General features: G+C 34.4%; 1 protein-coding gene across 1 annotated transcript in view; it reads left to right on the top strand.

Moving 5' to 3' along the window:
• Window positions 1-289: 289 nt before the first annotated feature.
• Window positions 290-21116, top strand: part of Pde7b (phosphodiesterase 7B) — a 310149-nt gene continuing 289322 nt past the window's right edge. The window contains exon 1 of the mRNA XM_076858226.2: window positions 290-595. Within this exon, the coding sequence (XP_076714341.1) occupies window positions 575-595 (21 nt within the window). The 5' untranslated portion in view covers window positions 290-574. The remainder of the gene's footprint in view (window positions 596-21116) is intronic.

Genomic DNA, 21116 nt, shown 5'->3' with positions numbered 1-21116 from the left:
TTTAAAATTTCTTCCTGATTATAGAAAATGTTTCTTGGGTTTTCCTGAGAGTGGGGCACCCCGGCTAATCACAGGCACACACACACACATTCTTCCCATAGTACAGTACTTTAAAATTAATAGCACATGCAGAGGAAAAACTAAACCCTTTGACGTCACTCTTGAAATGAGGAAACATAAACAGAAAAAGCTCCACTCCAGTAAGCTGCCAGCCTCGAAGCCGATTGGTCTCTGCTTTTCCTTGCCTGTGGCAACTGACAGCACCTCCCAGCCTCACAGGCCGGCTGCCTGCTCACCCGGCCAGTCGGTCGGTCTGGGCACTGCAGCACTTGACTGGGAGAAAAGTGGTGTCCTCACCCAGAGTCTCTCTTTCTACCTACCTTCCTTCTCTCGGTCTCTGTTTGCTTTGTGTGTGTGGTTTGTTTTTTTTTTTTTTTTCTTTTTTCTTTCACTTAATTATATTCCTAATCCTGGATGAAGTTGCTGGATTCTGCAGCACAAGTCTTCATGAACAAGCAGCACCGCTCAGAGATTTCACGGCATTCAAAGGTCACAGAACTGCCACTATGGTTAAATGTCTTGTTTAATGGTTGAGGTATGTACAACAAATTTAAGCGGCAATCTCATTTTTCTTGAGAGAACAGAGGCACAGAGAGATGGCAGGATTTTTATTTAAAAGGAACCTGTACATATATATGTATATATATTTTGTCTGTGATTGTTCCTACAGCAACCAGCTTTTGAATTTCCTTCCTTTTTCTAGGCAAACTGACTAAACATTATCACCTACCCTGAATTAACAGTTTGAGGGCAACAGGATTTCTTTCCAATCAGTGTAATGAGACTCCGGCATTTCTATTGCACTTTGAGCCCCAACTGGGAAGGGATTTATTATTTTTTTTCTTTTTTAGTGAATGAAATATTTATTCTCCAACATAAATCTTAGAGTTAGATTTTGTTTTTCTTTTCAATTTTCAGTGGGACATGGTAGGAAAATGTTGGGAAAGGGTTCTGTGAGCTGTTACAGAAACAGGAAAGAAAATCAGTTTTTTTCTTGAGTTTGTCATGCTGGTTGATAGCACATTTCAAGATGAAGAAATTAACAGGAAAAGAGAAGCAGCTGGTAGCAAAATTGAAGGTAGAAAAATCGATAGAAGGTGTCTGAAAAATGAATTCATGAGGAAAAATTTACTTATCACCTTGTTGCATTTTATAAAGAATATTCTGAATTTAGAAGTCAATGGGAGAAATGTAGTAGGCACTGAGTTATATGACTAGTGATTTACATCTTATTATTTATAAAGGAAAAGAAAACTTTATCATCACTGCAAATTTTGCTAATTATCTTTTCCTACAACTGCTGAAAGCAGAGTCAGATATTTAATTAGGAACTTAAGTGACTGAGCCTAGGGACTAACTAATCAACTAAAAATTTTGTTCTTCATGTGCTCTGGCCAAAGCGACCACTGCAGTGATAGAGTAAAGCTCTTTGCACCAGGAGGCAGACAAGTATATACACATATATGCATGGATGTGTATTCATATACAGTAAGCACATTAAATGCTGCAGGAAAGGAAACTAAACAAGGGCTAAAGTTGTTTTCAATGGTACATTATTATGTGTTGGAGGGGACCCCTGCTAAAAATCAATCTTATGCACACAGTCAATTTTTGTAAAAGTAATTCAGGATAATATAGTGTTAACGTGGATTTCCTTATTGCCCCTCTCAAAGTTAGGCAATAGCTAGACAGGATTATTTGAAACCATTACCTTGTTCCAGATTTTCTTACATGTTTTCTTAAAGTTTTTATTCTCAACATTGAGAACCAGAAATTTGTAAAACTGGGTCATGTTAGCGGTACTGTTAAGCAGGGCATCAAACATACAGTGCGTTCTGAGGGGTTAACAAAATTAACAGCATAAAACTGTAATGTACCAAGTTAAGGACTGCAAAAATATTAGCTCTGAAATGCAGAGGATGTGCTGTGAATGGACAATTGCTTTTCTGCAGCGCCTAGTGGGAAAACAAGGACTTTGTGTGTTGCAAATGCCTAACTGCAGCTCCTCCATTTCCTCTGCTTTATCTTTTATTTCTGGCTGGTGAAACAAAGACGGGTGTCAGTAGTTACATCTTGATTGACGTTTTTTTTTTCTAATAAAATGAAGTCGCTTTGTGTCTCAAGTAGAAGCCCAAAGTTAACTAGTTGCTACTCTAAAATTGGTATCTCATTTATAAGAATTTTTACCTGGCACTAAGCTGTCTGATTTCAGAGTGCACTTACTCAGTTGAATGACATGTGACAAAATTAGTGTTGACTCCATTTCAGCAAATTAGCTTGGAGAAACTCTTTTGAATCAAGTTACTTAGGACAAGGGTGGAAAAATCCAAAATATGTTAGGAGCAGACCTGAGCTTAAGGAAAACAATTATATCAGTACACCTTTTAATGCCCAGCCCAGTGTTCAGCATAAAGCCACTGTTGGTGCTTGATATAACCTAGTTAAAATGTTTGCTGAAAATTTACTACCCAGCATATATTGCAAATTATTTAAATAAATTTCAAACATGGCATTTTAAAATATCTTTGGAAAATGTTTTCAGTGTTAGACCAGACTGAAATATCATCTGGAAATCAACTGTCAACGATACACAGGAGGGCATTCCAAACATTGGCGAGTGCTATTTTTAACAAAGGGACATCTTAAATGCAAAAGTAAAATGACCAAGTTTCCTCAAAATGTACAACCTGGATAACACCTCTGCCTAGTAGTTATTCTTCCACAGTCTAATTTGTTGTTAGTCAGGCTTGAATCACAGGGGAAACTGCTTGTTGACTCACAGAACGTAGTGTTGGAAGAGATTTATTAAGTGGTAAACTAATCCCAAGCATGACTAAAAGGGCTTCATTATATTAAAGACAACTGTCAAATTTAAGGATCAGAACGGACTTGGAAACAACCAGTTATAGAAGTTAACAGGTATTATAAGTGGCTCACCTCACATTGCTGAGGGATATAATTTATAAAAGAAACTTCTATGTGCAGAAAATTTTATCCAAAGATAAAAATTGCCATCTTAAAGATTGTGCCCCCAAAGAAGACTATGGACAAATAAGAGTCTCCTCTGGTAGTCACATATGGTTAAGGAAGAAGGGATTTGGCATTTGGAAATTTACCTGGTCACTCACACAGAAGTGAGAGCATCCCTATTAGTACCTCCCCATGGTGGCATCCCCACTTCACCTAAGAATACACTCAGGGGCCTTGTCCCTCATCCATACAAGAGGCACCTTGGGGTCTGCACCATTGGCTTCTATAAGCATCCTTAGTGTCTCTATTGATATCCAGGCTTTGATTCATGAGAGGTGCCTACTTGGTACTTACTGTAGCAGTCTTTAATGTGGTTAATATGCAGATTTGAGGAAAAGAAGATGCAGAAACCCAAATTGAATGAGTCCTTACTATGTGTCAGGCACTGTTAGAAACTTGAATAGAGAAAGGGAAATGTGTCTCAGTTTTAGTGTATAATCAAGGCATTTATACTTTTCTTCTGCCTCCAAATCAACTAGGTATCAATATGTATAATTTATACTTAGAGAATGATCACATGAAGTGAACAGAGAAGTGGACAGAGATAGACGATAAAGTGAACATCCTCATTCAGGCTCCAACTAACTGGGTGATCTAAACTACCCACTTATTCTCTGCTTCAGTTTCCTCATTTGTAAAAGAAACTGGTTATATTGATTTTTTTCTAACATTCCTTTAGGTCAAATTTTTGTAGGATCCTTATTCAGAGGTTTCTTTTTACTTCATTTATATTTCCTCAAAATGTACAACCTGGATAACACCTCTGCCTAGTAGTTATTCTTCCACAGTCTAATTTGTTGTTAGCCAGGCTTGAATCACAGGGGAAACTGCTTGTTGACTCACAGAACATAGTGTTGGAAAGGATTTTTTAAGTGGTAAACTAATCCCAAGCATGACTAAAAGGGCTTCATTATATTAAAGACAACTGTCAAATTTAAGGATCAGAATAGACTTAGGAACAACCAGTTATTTGTAATGCAAATGTAAGTGTCAAACATTAATTCATAAAACATTGCTGCATGCTTTCAGCATGTCAAGAGCCATGTCTTTAGAGGTGAAGTGAATATAAAGATAGGCAAATAATCATCCCCCACTTCAGAAACAGGTTCACAAATGAGTGAAGACCATGCAGAGCAATATAGGAGTTAAAGAAGTTTGGGAGTGTTTTGTCAGTGTTTTGTTGCTGTGATCAAAAGGCCTGACAAGAACAATGCAGAGGAGGAAAACTTTCTTGGGGCTCATGGTTTCAGAGCTTCAGTTCATGATTGGCCAATTCCCATTGATTCTGAGTCCAAGATGAGGCGGAATATCATGGTGGAAGGATGTGGTGAAAGAAACAGCTCAGGAAGTGGCAACCAAGAAATAGAGGGATCTCTGCTCACAAAGGACAGATAAAAACTCCACAGGCACAACCCCAGTGATCTACATCCTTCAGCCATATTCCACCTGCTTATAGTTACTACCCAATTAATCCATATCAGCAGATTAGTCCACTGATTAGGTTAAGGCTCCCCAAACCCAATCATTTCACCTCTGAAAAATTCTTGCATTGACTCACCCATGAGCATTTGGGGAACACCTCATATCTAAACTGTAATAGGGAGGAAGATTATGATGAAGAAAAACTACAGGAAAGGCAATATGGAGTACAATAAATGAAATTTTATATCCATCTAGATATTTATTTTTACTATGATGATTTTTTATTATGATCAGTTGAAGACATTGTTACTCTTTTGAACTCATGTTTGTAACGTTGTTCTTAAAAAAAAATAGGATGTTAAAGACAACCAAAGTTTTACCAGGGCTGATTAAGCTACTATACCTATCTGAGATATCACGAATCCATGTATTGAAACTATTTTCACCATCCCTTGAACTTAGATCTCTAGGAGTTTTGGGAAGCAGGAGTCCTTTGAGAAAGAGCAGCCAGGATCCCTGCAGGCATTTGATGTAAATAAGGAAGGTTCACAGAAGAGATGGCCTTGAACTCTGGCACAGTCCAGTGCCTGAAAGTGTCTAGTAGTGGCTCAGAATTTCCAGATTACTTGTCTAAAACAAATTACTTGTCTAAAACAGGACTGTCAGATGCCTCTGCCTTTCCAAATTCTGAGAAGATTAATATTGAATCCTTAATCCTGCATTTGTTTTTATTCTTCCACGTTTCATCCCTTATTTATGCCACTTCTTTTTATAGTATGCTGTAACTCAGTTATCTAAATTTACATAATTTGCTTCCAAGATAGTTCCATTGCCAAAGAAAATCATAAACAAAACAAGGCCCTGGGTTGGAATTTCTCCCCAGCAGGACCCTGGGGAGATAACCTCTCTGCCTTATTTCTCTCCTGTGAGGTTGATGCTTTTCCATGGTTATAGCCCTTCTCGAGACACATAGATGTCTTTTGGGTTCACTGAAGCTGGGAGCTTCAATGTTATGAGACAAACCTCTTTTTCCTAAATGTCAATCATGTCCTAGATTTTCCATATTCCTTCATTTAGTATCTCTTCAACTCCAATTCTAATTTCTTTAGAGAATAACTGGAAATGTTAATAACTAAGTGACAATCATTATTATGATCAGTTGAAGGCATGGTTATTCTTTTGAAATCATATTTGTACTGGTGTTCTTAAAAAAATAGGATGTTAAAGAAAGGTAAAGTTTTGGCAGGGGAAAAGAAAAAAATTGGTGAGCTCATTGTCCATTAAATATCTATTCTGAGACCTTGACCCCATGGGGGCAGGATTGCTGCCTCTTCTAGTGGTAAACTTGGTACAGTTTGGTTACCCTAACCCAGACAGTGGTATATACTATGTGGCTCAGAGACTTCTGTCTGACATCTCTTCTGAGTGTGGGTTAATAGCTCATCCTGGCTGATAGGGAGCAAGTTTTATTATTTTGGATAACCCTAACAATGTGACCCAACTCACCAAAAAATCCATTCAGCAATATGAATTCTTAATATTATTTTTGAGTACCTCAATATTTTTAAAAATATAAATCCTATCATGAATACTGTCTACACTGATTTGCATAGTCAAGAAGTATGAAAATAATAGCTGAAGCCAGTATGCCATGCCAAATTCTTGTCATTTAAAGTTCCTTCCTGCTTTCCCTCCCTCCCTCCCTCCCCCTTTCCCTTCTTTTCTTTCTTCTTTCCTCCCTCACTCCTCTTTGCCTTCCTACCTCTTCTTTCACCTTCTTCTCCTCCCCCTCTTCCTCCTCTTTCTTCTCCTCTTCCTCCTCCCTCATCTGTAGGGTGAAGATTGAAAAAAACAAAGATTGATAATGAGGTTTGATGGGTTTTCTTGCATAAAATATCAAGTGTTTTATTTTTCCTCTGTAGTGATTTGTGAATTAGTCTGAAGTTTAATTTAAATTCCTCCTAAGATTTTTTTCGTATTAAAATCTTCTGTGTTCTCTTGTCATAATTAATATATAAACAAGAAACATATAAAATATCCTTTCTGCAAGATGAAAATCATCATTATCTGCCTACTTCTTCAGATATACACAAAAAGTCTTCTGTTCAAAAATGGGTTTTATACATGGCTTAAATATATTGAAGACTATTTTTAAGAGTCTTGAACTCTAAGAATCTTCTTCTTTTCTCCTGGGGCCACATCTGGTCCCCAAACTGGTGTGAGCAGTGTGCTTTCACAGGTTCAGTGTAGATATGGGGAATGTACCATTTGTCTGAGTTAATAAAATCTTGGTATCTGAAGGTACCAGATGGGAAATGCTTTAAATCCTTTTTGACCATAGCAAATCTTAGTTGAAAACATATATAATTATCTATTATTATATTTTTTGTAATATTAAATATCAGAAGCTATGTGATGTTAAAAATAGGTGAATTGTTGAATACATTGTTTTAAATCAAGGCAATATAATGCCATATAGCTATTTTTTAATGTGGTATGTGCAAACAATCCAGAATGATTTTTCAGAAGCAGTATTGGAAAAATATCTACATTAACATTTATATAAATACATATGCATATTCATATACACTATAGAAATTTTCCAAATTTAAATTAAAATATTATAGTGAATACCGTTGGAGTACAGGATAGGAACAAGACTTAATTTATATATATATATATACACACACACACACATATATATATATATATATATATATTCAGAATTGTTCAACTTTTCCCATAATAAATTTATTGCATTTACAGTAGAAATAATTTATTTGTTATTGTGTGATATTTTAAGTTGAAATAAAAGAGGATTAAAGGGAGAGTCCTATTTTCCTTTTATATTCCTTTGTTAGCATCTTCCTTGAAGAATTTGAATTGTTCCCAAGTGCCTTTGATATTGTTAGGAAGGAGAATGTCCTAGAAGCAGGAGTTTTGCACATGAGAAGACAGAGAGCCCATTGCCCCAGCTTGAGTGACTGGGCCAGTCAGTCCTCTGGCACCACTTTCCTCCAGAACTGAGGGACTTAGTCAGACTCTAAGTTCCTCCCAATTTGGAAAGATGTCTAAGAAAACTTCTTGTCCTATTGCATGTCCAAGTGTTTAAGATCTTCCTCCATAAACTGAATACACATATTTTACAGGTTTGGACATTTTCACTAAATTTTCTGTTTCTGACTTGATCAGTATTTGAACATTTTCAAATTAATTAAATATAAAAAACATATTTTTCCCAAATACTGTTTAGAGAAACCACACACCATAGAGAGACTTTTTAAATAAAATTATACTATAATATCTACAGTTCTTCATAAAACAGAAAACACTATTTACATTAAGATGTCCAGGTTGTGCAGTTACCCAAGCAACTCATGCTGCTTTAGTTTGAATATGATTTATATATTTCTGGGTTTTCCAGGAGTTAAAAAAAAAAAAAGGCCTTCATTTCCCTTTCTCATTATGCCACTTGCCAGCTGTGTTCAGCCAGATGAAAGGACTCAGTCATTCACAAAAGTGTAGAAAGCATTCTTGTGAAAGGAGATGCCACAGTAATATGGAGGTCTAAAGAATGCCTCAATTTAGAAAAAGGTCATTAAATCTAAAAAAAAAAAAAAAAAAACCAAAGTTGTTTTCTATGTGATAGAAATATAGTATAATTCCATGTCCTTAAGACTAGTTTTCTTGCTTTTCAATTAAATGAAAACCCAGTTTCAATTTAGTTTTTAGTATGATTTGGAAAATATAAATTTTAGTCATTTAAAATACATAGTAATTTTTATTTCCTGTTTCTCTAGACCTTTATTATTGCATGGGAACCAAGAATAATCTTTTAGGTTAAAGTAAAACAAAAGGGATAAACATTAAACAGGAATGTATGTGATAGTAGCTTTGGATAACCAAAATTAACATTCTAATTTTTCTGTTTAGATCTCTTTTAATCACTAAAAAGTCACTATAAGAAAAAATATTTCAATGAATTATAAAAAAATACTTGATAAGGACTGTTTTCTTTTGCACTGAATACATGGTCCCCAAGTGCCCATGTATGTGTGCATGAGCAAGAGATTGAGGGCAAGGCTCTTCTCAAACTTAAAGATAAAACGAGTATAAAAATTTTATGTGTAATATTTAAGTCAAAACAAACAAACAAAAACAGTGAGTTGGAGAAGAGTGTACCAAAGTATATTGTTCCCTCTAATGTAAATCTTTAAAAGTCAAATAAATATATTTATTGAATTAAATGGCCACAATACATAATTTTTAAAACTTCAGCTTGTGTATTTTATGTAGAAGGCGATAAGGAAAAACATAAATAAATGAGGACCAAACTGCTTTTCAAGGAGCACTGAACTTGTAACCTAAAGCCCGGGGTTCAAGTTCAGGATGCTAAGATTGTTACTTGTGGCAAGTTATTTAACATCTTTGGCTTTCAAAACTCTAAAGTGTAAATTTAAAGCAAAGTATCATTAGGTTCTATCATTTCTGGCTTTCATACATAATTAGATACTTCACAACACAAATGCCACATCACTTAGTTATCATATCATTGCTGTCAGGTAGGATTAATTATGTCCATTTAAAAGGGAAGGAAATTGAGGCACAGAAAAATCACAGCTAATAGAATTGGGGTTCAATCTCAGCTTTTTTGGTGATAATTTTTAATTGTTTTTATATATTTAAAACCCATCTTTAATCATTCTAAGTATGAGGTAGAAAACATTTTTAAAAATATTTCTACAAAGCGTAAAAACATCTCTTTCAAAAATTTTAAAGCATTATTTATATACAGCAGGTTCAAATATATAAAGGAACAACATTACTTAATTTTAAATGCATTCATTAGGGACAAATATGACACTTTAGACTTCAAAAGTTCTGCTCTGAGATGCAGAAGAGCATAACAGTAGCAATGCACAACTTGATAACCTTCCACTTGGTTTGCTTTTTAGCTTTGTGACCACATTCAAGTTACTTAATCTCTCCAGACCTTACTCTTCTTATTTATGAGATGAAGGTGTTTGTAGTATTGTCCTCATAAGATTGTTGAGGAGATGAAATGCATTTTACCTTCAAAGTGCTTAGAACAGAGTATGGAATAAAGTAAGCATGTGAGCATATCAGCTAGTACTATTGTCTTACAAGTTTTGAAAAATATTTCATGGGGTTATAATTATTTTGCAAATACTGTTGATGGCTGTGCTAAACATTTAAGAAACATAGTCTACAGAAACATGGCTACAGAAAGTTTTTCCCCAAGACTTCCTGTGCTGGGAGTTTGATTCCCAGTGTAGCCATACTGGGAGGTGGAACCCAGAGGAGGTGTTTCATTCACGGTGGGCAGAACTCTCATAATGGATTAGTGTCATTACCATGTGGGGTGGATTAGTCATCCCGAGAGTGGGTTGTTATGAAGGGGACCTGCTCTCACCTGGTCCTCCAATGCTGGCTTGCTTTCTCCCTTTCACCTTCTGCCATGCTGTGAAGCATCCATCTGGATACTGGAACCACGGTTTGGAGTTTCCGTGCCTCCAAAACTGTAAGAATACATTTCTTTTCTTTATAAATTACCAAGTTTCAGGTACTCTGCTGTAAAAATAGAACAATAAAATAGACTAAGACAAGTTTTTTCTTTTAAAGTTTTTACCTTCTATATTAAACAATAGCACATATAACTGAAAATTACCAAACATATAAACTCACACTATGATTCACTTGTTGTAAGTGAATCCCTTTGTAACTGAACCAAGTCAAGAAATATATATATATATATATATATATATATATATATATATATATATATATATATATTACATCAGCAGCACCTCAGAAATCCCATCACATTTCCTCTATTCTTTCATTCAACATTATATCATGAAACTTAGTTGGTTGATGCATATAATTGTATTTTTTTTCATTTTCATTGTTGCATGATGTTTAGCTGAATATACAACATCTATTTGTCCATTCTGTTGTGGAAAACATTAAAATTGTGTTCAGGTTCAGTTTTTAATAATAAATAATGCAGGCCCAGGTATTTGTTTACCCATCTTTGGGTGCCTGTGCCTTGTATTTCTGTTGAGCATATACCTAGGAATAAAGTTACTGGGTCACAGGGAATGTTCATGTTCAATGTTAGTAGAAAATTCTCAAAGTGGTTAAAGAAATTTATACTCTCACCAATAGTGTATTTTTGGTTGCTCTGCTTCTTCAAATTCTGTGCATTAGTATTTCTGGCAGATGTGTTGTGGAGGCTTTTTTAATGTGCATTTTCCTTATTAATGAGCTAAATAAGTTTAAGTACATTATATATATATTAGCCATGTAAACATCTTTGTTGTCAAGAATCAGATGGAGTCATTTTGTATATTAGTTTACAGGAATTCTTTATTACTTTATACAACTTTTATTATTATTTGTGTCACAAATATTTTCTTTCATTGGTAAAATTTCCCATTCTTCTTCAGGATTATTTTGATCAATTTCTGTTCTCTACATTTCCACATATATTTGAGGAATAACTTAAGATTCCCCCCTAAAAAAACCAAAGCACTGTTGAGATATAGAACAATTAGGGAAGACAGTTCTTTCCTGAGTTTTCAATTTATGAACATAGTATACCTATCCATTAATTAAAATCCTTGTTAAATTCTCCCAACAATATCTTCTAGCTGGATTTGTGGCCATTATAGACATTCCTTGCCAATATAAATTTAGAATTTTTGTAATTTCCTGGTGCATAGAAATTTTATCATGATAAAATATCCCTTCAATTATTTTGCATTCACTTTTACTTTGACAGTAAAAAAATCCATAAAAGAAACTTTCCATGTGTTGACATAGCTTATCCTTTTCCATTCTTTTACTTTTTTATTTTCTATATGTTTCTATTTTAGATGAGTCTCTTTACAAGGAGAAAAGTAAGTTTTGTTTTATCATTCAACCTGATTATCTTTTATTGGAGTATTTAGAACTTTTCTATTTAATGTAATTAGTGATTTAGTTCACCTGAGTTAAGTCTATTTGTTCTTCCTGCTGTACTTTTTTTTCCCTCCTTGCTTTAATTTCTTGGGATTAAGAATTTTTGTCATTGCATTATCCTCTTCCCATTAGCTTGTTATTTTTATAGTCATTTATACCACTCTACTGATTAGTACTGAAGCACAGGATGCATCTATAACCTAATCAAAGTGTGATGCGAATTAGTATTTTTATTCCTTTGTGGGAAGTGTAAGAACTTGAAATGCTTTAACTACCTTTGTACTCATCCTGAACTATATGTTCACTAGGTATTTAACTTTATATAATTTAGTTTTGCAATAATAATTTTATTATGATTATATAATCATATATTTTTAATTCCTTCCTCTATTTCTGAGATCCCATGTAGAATTTTCCTTAGTAATGATTTAACTTGAGTTGTGTTTCTTGACTTTGTCTGAAATTATTTTATATAATCTTGATATCTCAAATGTGCTTTTCCTGGGACTAAAATTCTAGATAGGTAATCCTCCACCACACACACACACACACACACACACACACACACTTCAAGATATTTTTAAATTGTTTTATTACTTTCATTGTTTCTGAGGGTAAATCAGATAATAATCTTTAAAAAGTTATCTGTTCTTTCCTCTGACTGCTTGTTATATTTTGTTTTCATTTTTGACTTCTTATAGGTTTGCCATGATTGCTCATATATGATAATTCGCACTTATTATAATTTGGAATCTTTATGGTTTCTTAAATTGTATCCTGATATCTTTTAACTATTTTGTAAAATTGGTATTAGTTGTCTCTTTTAATATTCATTCTGTTTCATTTTCTCTTACGTTCTTCTCTTCCTCCTCTTTTTTCTTCTTCTTGTATTATGGACTGAAGCCACAGCCTCATGTGTGCTAGGCAAGCACTCTACAACTGAACTACATCCCCAACCCCCCTTTTTTATTTTGTATTTTGAGATAAGGTCTTGCTAAGTTACCCAGGCTGACCTCAAATTTGCGGTCCTCCTGCTTCTGCTGCCCAAGTAGCTGAGGTGTGCCACTGCGTCTGGCTCTGTCTTACCTTTCTTATGGGACTCCAATCATGTGTATGTTCAAGTATTGGATTTACCTACCTCCACTATTTGCCTTTGACTCTTTGTTCTTCATTTTGAATACTTCTTTTGATGACTATTTCATTTTCCTAATTCTTTCTTCAGCTACATATAATCAGTTACTTAACCCATTAAATGATTTCTTAATTCAGTTCACAATTTTCTTTTTTTTATTGGTTGTTCAAAACATCACAAAGCTCATGATATATCATCTTTCATACAGTTGACTCAATTGGGTTATGAACTCCCATTTTTACCCCAAATACAAATTGCAGAATCACATCGGTTACCCACTCACATTTTTACATAATGGCATATTAGTGACTGTTGTATTCTGCTACCTTTCCTATCCCCTACTATCCCCCCTCCCCTCCCCTCCCATCTTCCCTCAGTTCACAATTTTCTAAGCTTTTTGTTTTTGTAGTTTCTGTCAAAATTCTCAATCTTGTTTATCATATTGTGGAACATATTCTCTTTATGGTTTTAAAATTGTGTAACTGTTTTAGTTGGATCTCTTCAGTGTCTATATTTATTTTCTTCTGGTTGGTTCAAATTGTCTTGACTTTTATCCTGGTTATTTTTAATGGAACACTGACCATTGTATATGTGTATGTGTGTGTGTGTGTGTGTGTGTGTGTGTGTGTAGGTAAGTAGGTAGATAGATAGTTAGACAGAAACTTGAGGTTGAGTGCAGTGTAGATTTTTCCAGATAGAATTTACATTTGCTTCTGTGAAGTTATCAGCAACACTAACAATCCCAACTGTCTTAACCTGATTTTATGTTGAATGAAAAAAAGCACTTAAGGCAGCAGCTGGCACTTAATAAACATGCACCTACTTCTCTTTCCCTTTCATTGTTTTCTTAAAAAATGAAGAAAAAAAAGTACAAGAAGAAAGTATTAGGGAAAACATATATGACTTTAAAAGTTCCCATTATACACCAGAAATAAATTTTCATTTTTTAACTTTTCTCTTCTGTCTGAAATAAATTTAAAAGTGGGAAGTCATATCCATCAAAATTATGAGATAAGTAAATAATAAGAAGTATGAGTTAAATTTTTATATTTCTCTATGGCAACTATAACATTATTAAATAATTTTTAAAGAAAAAATTTCAATTCCATTTTATCGCATAATTGTTATCTGCAAGTAGTACTTTGACAAACATCATTTTTGACACTGCTGATATGCTAGAGAGCTCTTGGGTAAAGAAATATTTATTAAAGACTTCCTCTGTACTTCACATTTCTAATCAAGGATAGCTACCAAAATATATTTCTTAGTTCTTAATTTTTTGCATTTATAAATTTTGTGTATGAAAGTTATTGTTGTCTTATATGGTAGCTAATATAAATTAGCTTAAATGTGCTCTTAGTAACTTTCTTCATTACCCAAATTATTTAATAACTTAGTTTCATACAAGTCAATTTAATGTTTCTGAATTATAATCCATATGCATCATAAACATATAAAATTATTTTCAGTATCATATCCATGTCCTATAGAATTTATAAATTAGTTAGTTGCAAATAAAATAAGCCATGGAGTAAACTTAGTTAGGTTATCGTCAAATTCTGATTTAGTTACATAAAACCAGGTCTTTGGTGTTTTGTATTAAGTATAGACTCTGTCAGTTCACTATCTTTTCTAAGGTACTTGTGTTTTCATAGTACTTTCTGTGTTTTTTCCAGTGCTAGGTTATCTTTGGAGCACAGGTAAACTTGAATTATAATTAATAAGTACAAATTATGCTGTCTTTAACCTAGAGTTCAATTATTAATTATTTATGAGCAATTTATAAAAAGCTTAAAAATATATGTATGTAATGAGAAATATTAAACAGTTTCAAATGCACTTGATATAAATTTCAGGACTTTTTTTTTTTTTTTTTACTTCTTAAACATTTTTATTTATTTATTTATTTTGATAAATGAAATGTCTGAGATGTAGATTTGACTTCAGAGAGAATTCCTGGTCTGTACTAAGTTCACCACATGAGTAATCCCAACTAAGCAAGGTGCTAGTGTGTCCAATATGAAATGGAGTTTTTATAAAAGTATATGTTGGTGAGTGGCAACCAATTTCCTTTCAGGGAGAAAAAATTTTTTTGATAAGGAAAATGTCTCTTATATGGAAGATGAGGCATATAATCTGGAAGGAAATACATGAAAGTATTATAAGCTAAACTGTTGAGGATAAGTTGGCATAAATTTGTGAGGAGGAGAAAAATGAGATAAGGATTAGTTAGAGCCAAATAAGATAGAAGAAGGCTAGTAACTGAAGAGAGGAAGTCAGCACATAATTCCTGGTCAGCAGGGACATTAAAGAGTTTTAATTAAAAGGATCATCTAACATGTTTAAAGATATTTTCTATGCAGTTTTAACCTATAAGTTCCTTCTTTTATTGCTTTAAAACTTCAGAAAAGTCATCTACACAAAAAACTGACATCATCTTGGGAAAATTCAGTGTTCACTTCTGGTGAATTATGGAGAGAATAATTAATGCCTAGCTCTTCAGGACTTTTTTTTATAAATCGATGTATATTCCTAGTTTCATACAATATGTGGTCTTTTTGTTCTTTTTCAAAATAGAAATTGAAAATTGGCATATCCAAAAGAACGAATATTTATAACTTTTAACTATGTCACTAAATATATGCTAAAATATATTAAATTGAAAAAATATGAAGTAAGATATATGAAGTGTTACTATGTTCAGTTGATAATATATATCTTACAGTTAACTTAAGGAAATTTGACTTAATATTTCATCCAAAGGGCTAAGTAAATTTTCATATGTTACTTGATAAACTTTTTCACTGAGAAGAATTTTTAACTTTAGCAATTTATAGAGTAATAGCCAAGGGTTATTACAATCTGGAATAGAGAAGTAGAAAATAACAGTTATGTATAGTTTGCAATTGTTTATTCCTCAAATTCTGAAGAAAAGGGGTATGAGCTGTTTATTCTGGCTGTTAAAACAAGTATTTATTCTATTTCTTCTTAATAGAAATGCAAAAAGATAGCTTAAAGAATGAATGCATAAATGAATTTTCAAAGTTCATTTTATAAAAATAATAATTTCTAATCCTGGTAATCTTGATTTGTGCTTTGGTTATTCATATAGTCTTGAGTAAGTAAGATGACTTCAACTACTTTCTAGCTATATAACTGAAATGGTATCATCTATTTTCCAAAAGTTCTGAGATCCTGCTTACACACACACACACACACACACACACACACACAAATTTTTTTTTTTTTTTTTTTTTGCTTAGGATTTCAAACCAGGGGAAGTTTTTTGGTGCAGCCATGATAAGTTTCATATTCCAGATATCAAATTGTTCTGAGTCTTTGTCCTTGTCCTAGACTATTTATTGTTCCACTGGTATATGCCATATCATTTCTTCTCAAAGCTTGTATTTAATCAACACAAATGGTGTGATAAATCAATGCGTGGAGATAATTTTAAAGAACATTTATTGCAGGGCTACCATGAAAACCCAGAATTGTAATTTTATGGGACTTCTCTGACTTTCCCAGTAGTGTACACTAGCATCAGAACCATGTTCAGTGTTAAATCCAAGCAAGTTCTTAACATGTTTAACAGGTATTAAACTTTAGGCACAATAGTTTACATTGTCTTGTTTAGTTTGGCCTACATGGCTTAAGAATACTAGCTCAATTATATTTTCACTCTGACAAACTCAGAGGAATAATCAGATGATTCTGTGTTTCATGCTGTACAAAGTTGTATACATATGTTCATCTGTATTTCAATGGCTAAGCCATTTTTTGGCCCCAGACGGTGAAATGTCACCAAATGTATAAACAGTCAAATATACAGCTAAATCATGTGTGTGTGTGTGTTTGTGTGTGTGTGTGTGTGTGTGTATACATATGTACACATACATATATGAGAGTACATAAACTTATGACTGGTACATAAAATTGGTCCTTTAATTACTAGAATCTAAAATGGTAAGTAATTGTGTTAGACCTTAGAACTAGGATGGATACCATTTTAGTCAGTTTTTTCATTATGTTACCAAAAGAACGATTAAAAGAGGAAAAGTTTATTTTAGCTCAGAGTTTCAGAGTTTTCAGGCTATGGAAGGCATAGCTCTGGGCCCAAAATTGAGGTTAAGCATCATGGTGGAAGGGCATGGCAGAGGGAAGAAGCTCAGAATATGACAACCAGGAAGCAGGTATAAACCCCAAAGGCATACCCTCCAGTGACCTATCTTCTTCATCCCACACCCTATCTGTCATCAATATCAGTTGATTAATCCACTGATTAGGTTACATCTCTCATAACCCAATCATTTCACCTCTGAACTTTCTTGCCTTGTCTCACACATGAGTTCTTGGGGGACACCTCATATCTAAACCATAACTGATTGTCTTCTTTCGATTGATGTGAAGCTAATTAATTGCATATTTGACAACAATTAATCAGATTCAAATTTTGGTATATTATTTTAATAAGTGTGTATATATGTACATATATGAAATAAGCATACTATTCATGTGTAGTACATTTTATCTATACAATCATGAGGAAAAAACCTGATTTCTGCTTAAATCTCTCAAATAGCTGCAGAAAATCTAATTATATGGATGTAATCATCCCCATTTTATGATCAAACTCAGACTCCCATTGATTAAATAATTAGTGTAAAGTCACTGCTTCTAAGTGACAGAGCTTGTACTCATTCACTCAGTCATATTGAGGGCCTTAATGTGGTCTGGGGACTCAGGACACAGAAGAAGAAAAGACAAAAGTCTCCATCCCCATGAAGCTTGAATTCTAGTAAGAGAAGATTAACAGCACATAAACTAGTAGATTTAACAGTTAATTTCAGATTTTGCTAAATCTATGAAGAAAATAAGGCAGAACAACAAGATATCAGGTTGCTGCCTGTAGAGATGTAACCTTGTAGCTGGGGAGCTCAGCAAAGTGTTCTCTCCAGTAAAATAATGAAACTAGGCAGTCAGAAAGCTAGGAGAAAAGTGATCCTGGCAGAGGAGAGAGCAGGAGCAGAGCTGGAGAAGGATATGTGTTTTGAGTCTGAAAGAAGAAAGGTCAGATTTGTGGGATGTAGTGTGATGGTGAGCTGGGAGGAGAGGAGTGGGTAAACTGGGCAGGGCCCGATCACATGAACATTTTCAGGGTTTGAATCTTAGTCTTCTCATAGTAAAATGGGAAACCACTGAAACCCTGTAGACAGAAAAGAGATTTAAACTAAATTGTGCTTTTAAATGATCAATCTGACCCCTGTGAGAATGGCTTGTTGGATCATAGGTAGGAAAGCCCTTAGGAGCAGTTGATAGTTACTGCAGGCCAGATGAAAGATGAAGAAGGCTAGATTAAGGCTAAAACCATGGAGTGGTAGACAGTGTTTATGTGTCATGTGGGTGTTTGACAGTAGAATAGATTGGATTGGATATGACGGAGAGACAGCAACACACAGTTTGCAATCCCAGATTCTGGAGCTGATCTCTTGGGTTCCTGTTCTGGCTCTGCTCCTACCAACTTCGTAACTTTAGATGCATAACCTATTCTCAGTTTCATCATTTGTAAAAGAGAAGGAGGATGCTAATAGTGCTTACCTTATAGGACTGCTGTAAATTTTGTGTGTGTGTGTGTGTGTATATGCACACATGTGCTTTTGCATACATACCTATGCATGCACCTGCAGACACACATTTAAGAGGGGGGATCAATAGTAAGTACTATGTCTATTGTATGTATATAAACTAAATAAAATTAATTTGAAAATGGCTCCTCATCACTGGGTAGTACCATTCAGTGAGTTGGGGAAGACTGAGGGAAGATCAGGTTTGGGGTATAAAGGAGGCAAGAAGTTAAGAGCTGTGTTCAAGACCCATTAAGGTTGAAGTACCTATTAGTGAAACACAGGTAAGAAGTTTGTAGTTCAGAGGGGACATCAGAACCGAACCTAGATTTATTGACACATGTGCTATTTCAAGCCATGTCACAGGATGAGCTCACCTAGGGAGATGATGTAAAGAGGAAAAGCCCTACCAGTACAGGGAGGTTGAGGAGGAGGAGCTAGAAAATTATTCCAATATGTGCACATCTGGTTTTCACATTGTGCTGCTTATGTCACTGGAGCCCGGCCAGAGCGCATGCTTCAGAAGGCTTGCAGACTTGAAAGCCTCTTTATACATTTCTAGTGGTGAGGGGCTGTGGCTTCCGCCCGGACCCTGATCACAGGAATTTTCCATTTATACTTGAGAATAGTACAAAGAAACTGTGGTATTAATCTGCTGTTCCATGTTTATCCTGAGATGTTTTTAGTGCAATTATAGTTTCTGTGGCCCCCAATAAAAATCAATTGCTTTAAATTGTATCATTATACATATATATATTTTACACAAAAGTATGGGACTCTCCAACTTACAAAGATGTTTTGGTTCAGAATTCTAGAATTGAAAAAGAATGATTGCATGGACACTGAATTATTCATGACAGTTTGAGTCCCAGTCAGCCCTTAAAAGTCTGGTTAACCCACAAGGATATGAAACCAGAGAGTATATAGACCCTAAACAACAGAAGCAATGAGGTTTGTGGGAATACTTGTTTAGATTTCTTAAGATACCAGGAATGCATTTTCTTCTCTTATTTGGAGCAAGCAAAGCAAGGACAGAGAGTTGCCTGTTGAGTGGGGGTGACAAGGAGTGGGTAGGGTGCTCCATGGCCAGTTTCTTACATATGAAATAGTTAGTGATTATAGAAAACATAACTGCATGAACAGAAGGAAAGAATTCTGCAGAAAGGCAGGACCCTGGAAATCTATCTTAGCTTGGATACTCTGAGATGCAATGACCTGAAAATAGTCACTGACTGTTCTGTGACTCAGTTTCCTTTCATTTTATAATTACTATTAAAAATCCCTTCCACTGTTTTCAGAATTGTATTTGTATATAAAACATATGTATATATGTTTAATGTCTGTGCATATGATATATGCAATTGTGTGCAACAGGTTTGAGAGTGGGGCGATCTAAGTAACTATTAACTAGTGTTCTCATTATATCATTATTGTCATTCCATAGCCTCAAATCGTCTCTTCACTTTTTAATTAATAATATTTAGGAAACTATCCAAGGCAATGTTTTAATAATGTGGAGCAAAAATAACAGAAATGAGTTTTTTTAAGAAAAAAACTAATTCATGTAAATCAGGAGTTTTACACATAATAACATTGTGATTAGATCACTTAGTTTCTCAATAGGTCTTGCAATTTTTCCTAACAGATCCCTCAGTGAGTTATCAAAAATGATCTAATTCCAGCTTTTTTTTACTGACTTGAGAGCTTGCAATAAGGAGTTCAGTTGCTAATATATTTATCTTTTGTAAATATAATCAGTGCCATCCTGATAATTTGCATCCAGAAAGCAAACTAGAATTTTATTGTGAATCATTATTTACTACTTCAGCACAGCTCTGTGTCTAAGCCAGAAAGTATTCCTATTTAAGGTTTCACAATTTTATCAATGACTTCCCAACTTTGCTGAAGCTTTTCTTCTGCAGTATTATTCACATCACATTAGCATTGCTATTGTCTTTAAAAAGATATTTTTGTTTCAAAAGACTCTCTTTTATTTGTTCTTTTTAGATACATGTGACAATAGAATGTATTTTGACATACATACATGGAGTATAATTTATTCTAATTAGAATTAAAAGATTCTTTTTATTTCACATAAGACACTGCAAAGCAAAAGCAATACCAAAAAGATGTATTTCTGCCTCACAACGTGTATAGCTTCTCTGAGGAAGGCAATATGTCAAATGCAAATATTTGTAGTATATTAAAAAGTGGAAAAAAATCAGAAATGGCCTCTTTATTCTGCCTGATTAATACTTTTGTTGTGGTTTGTATATGTGGTGTCCCCCAAAAGCTCATATGTAAGATAATGAGAGAATGTTCAGAGGTGACACAATTAGATTATGAGAGTTGTAACCTAATCAGTGGATTAATCCACTGATATGGATTAACTGGGTAGTAATTGCAGGCAAATGAGATGTGACTGGAGGAGATAGGTCACTGGTGGCATGTCTTTGGGGTTTATATTTTGTCCCTCATGAGGGGAGCTCTCTGCTTCCTGATTGCCATGTCCTGAAGTGCTTTCCTTCGCCACATCCTTCTTCCATGGAGTTTGGCCTCACTTGGGCCCAGAGCCATGGAATTGGCTGACCATTGACTGAGACCTCTAAAATCATGAGCCAAAATAAATTTTTGTTCCTCTAAGTTGTTCTTGTCAGATATTTTGGTCACAGTGATGAAAAGCTGACTAAAACATCTTTGCTGCAAGATCACACAGAAGGAAATCTGACCCTGGGGCACTTCCCTACCTCGCAGTCTCACAAGGCAAATTCATTCTGTTTGAAATGGGCCTGTTAGATAAAGATGCTGAGGTCAACTATAGTGGTTTCACCTGAAACTTCACCTTTCTGCCACTTTAATCAAAG

This window comes from Callospermophilus lateralis, chromosome 6, assembly GCF_048772815.1.
Source record: "Callospermophilus lateralis isolate mCalLat2 chromosome 6, mCalLat2.hap1, whole genome shotgun sequence".
NCBI lineage: Eukaryota > Metazoa > Chordata > Mammalia > Rodentia > Sciuridae > Callospermophilus > Callospermophilus lateralis.
This window is presented reverse-complemented; position numbering and strand designations above follow the sequence as displayed.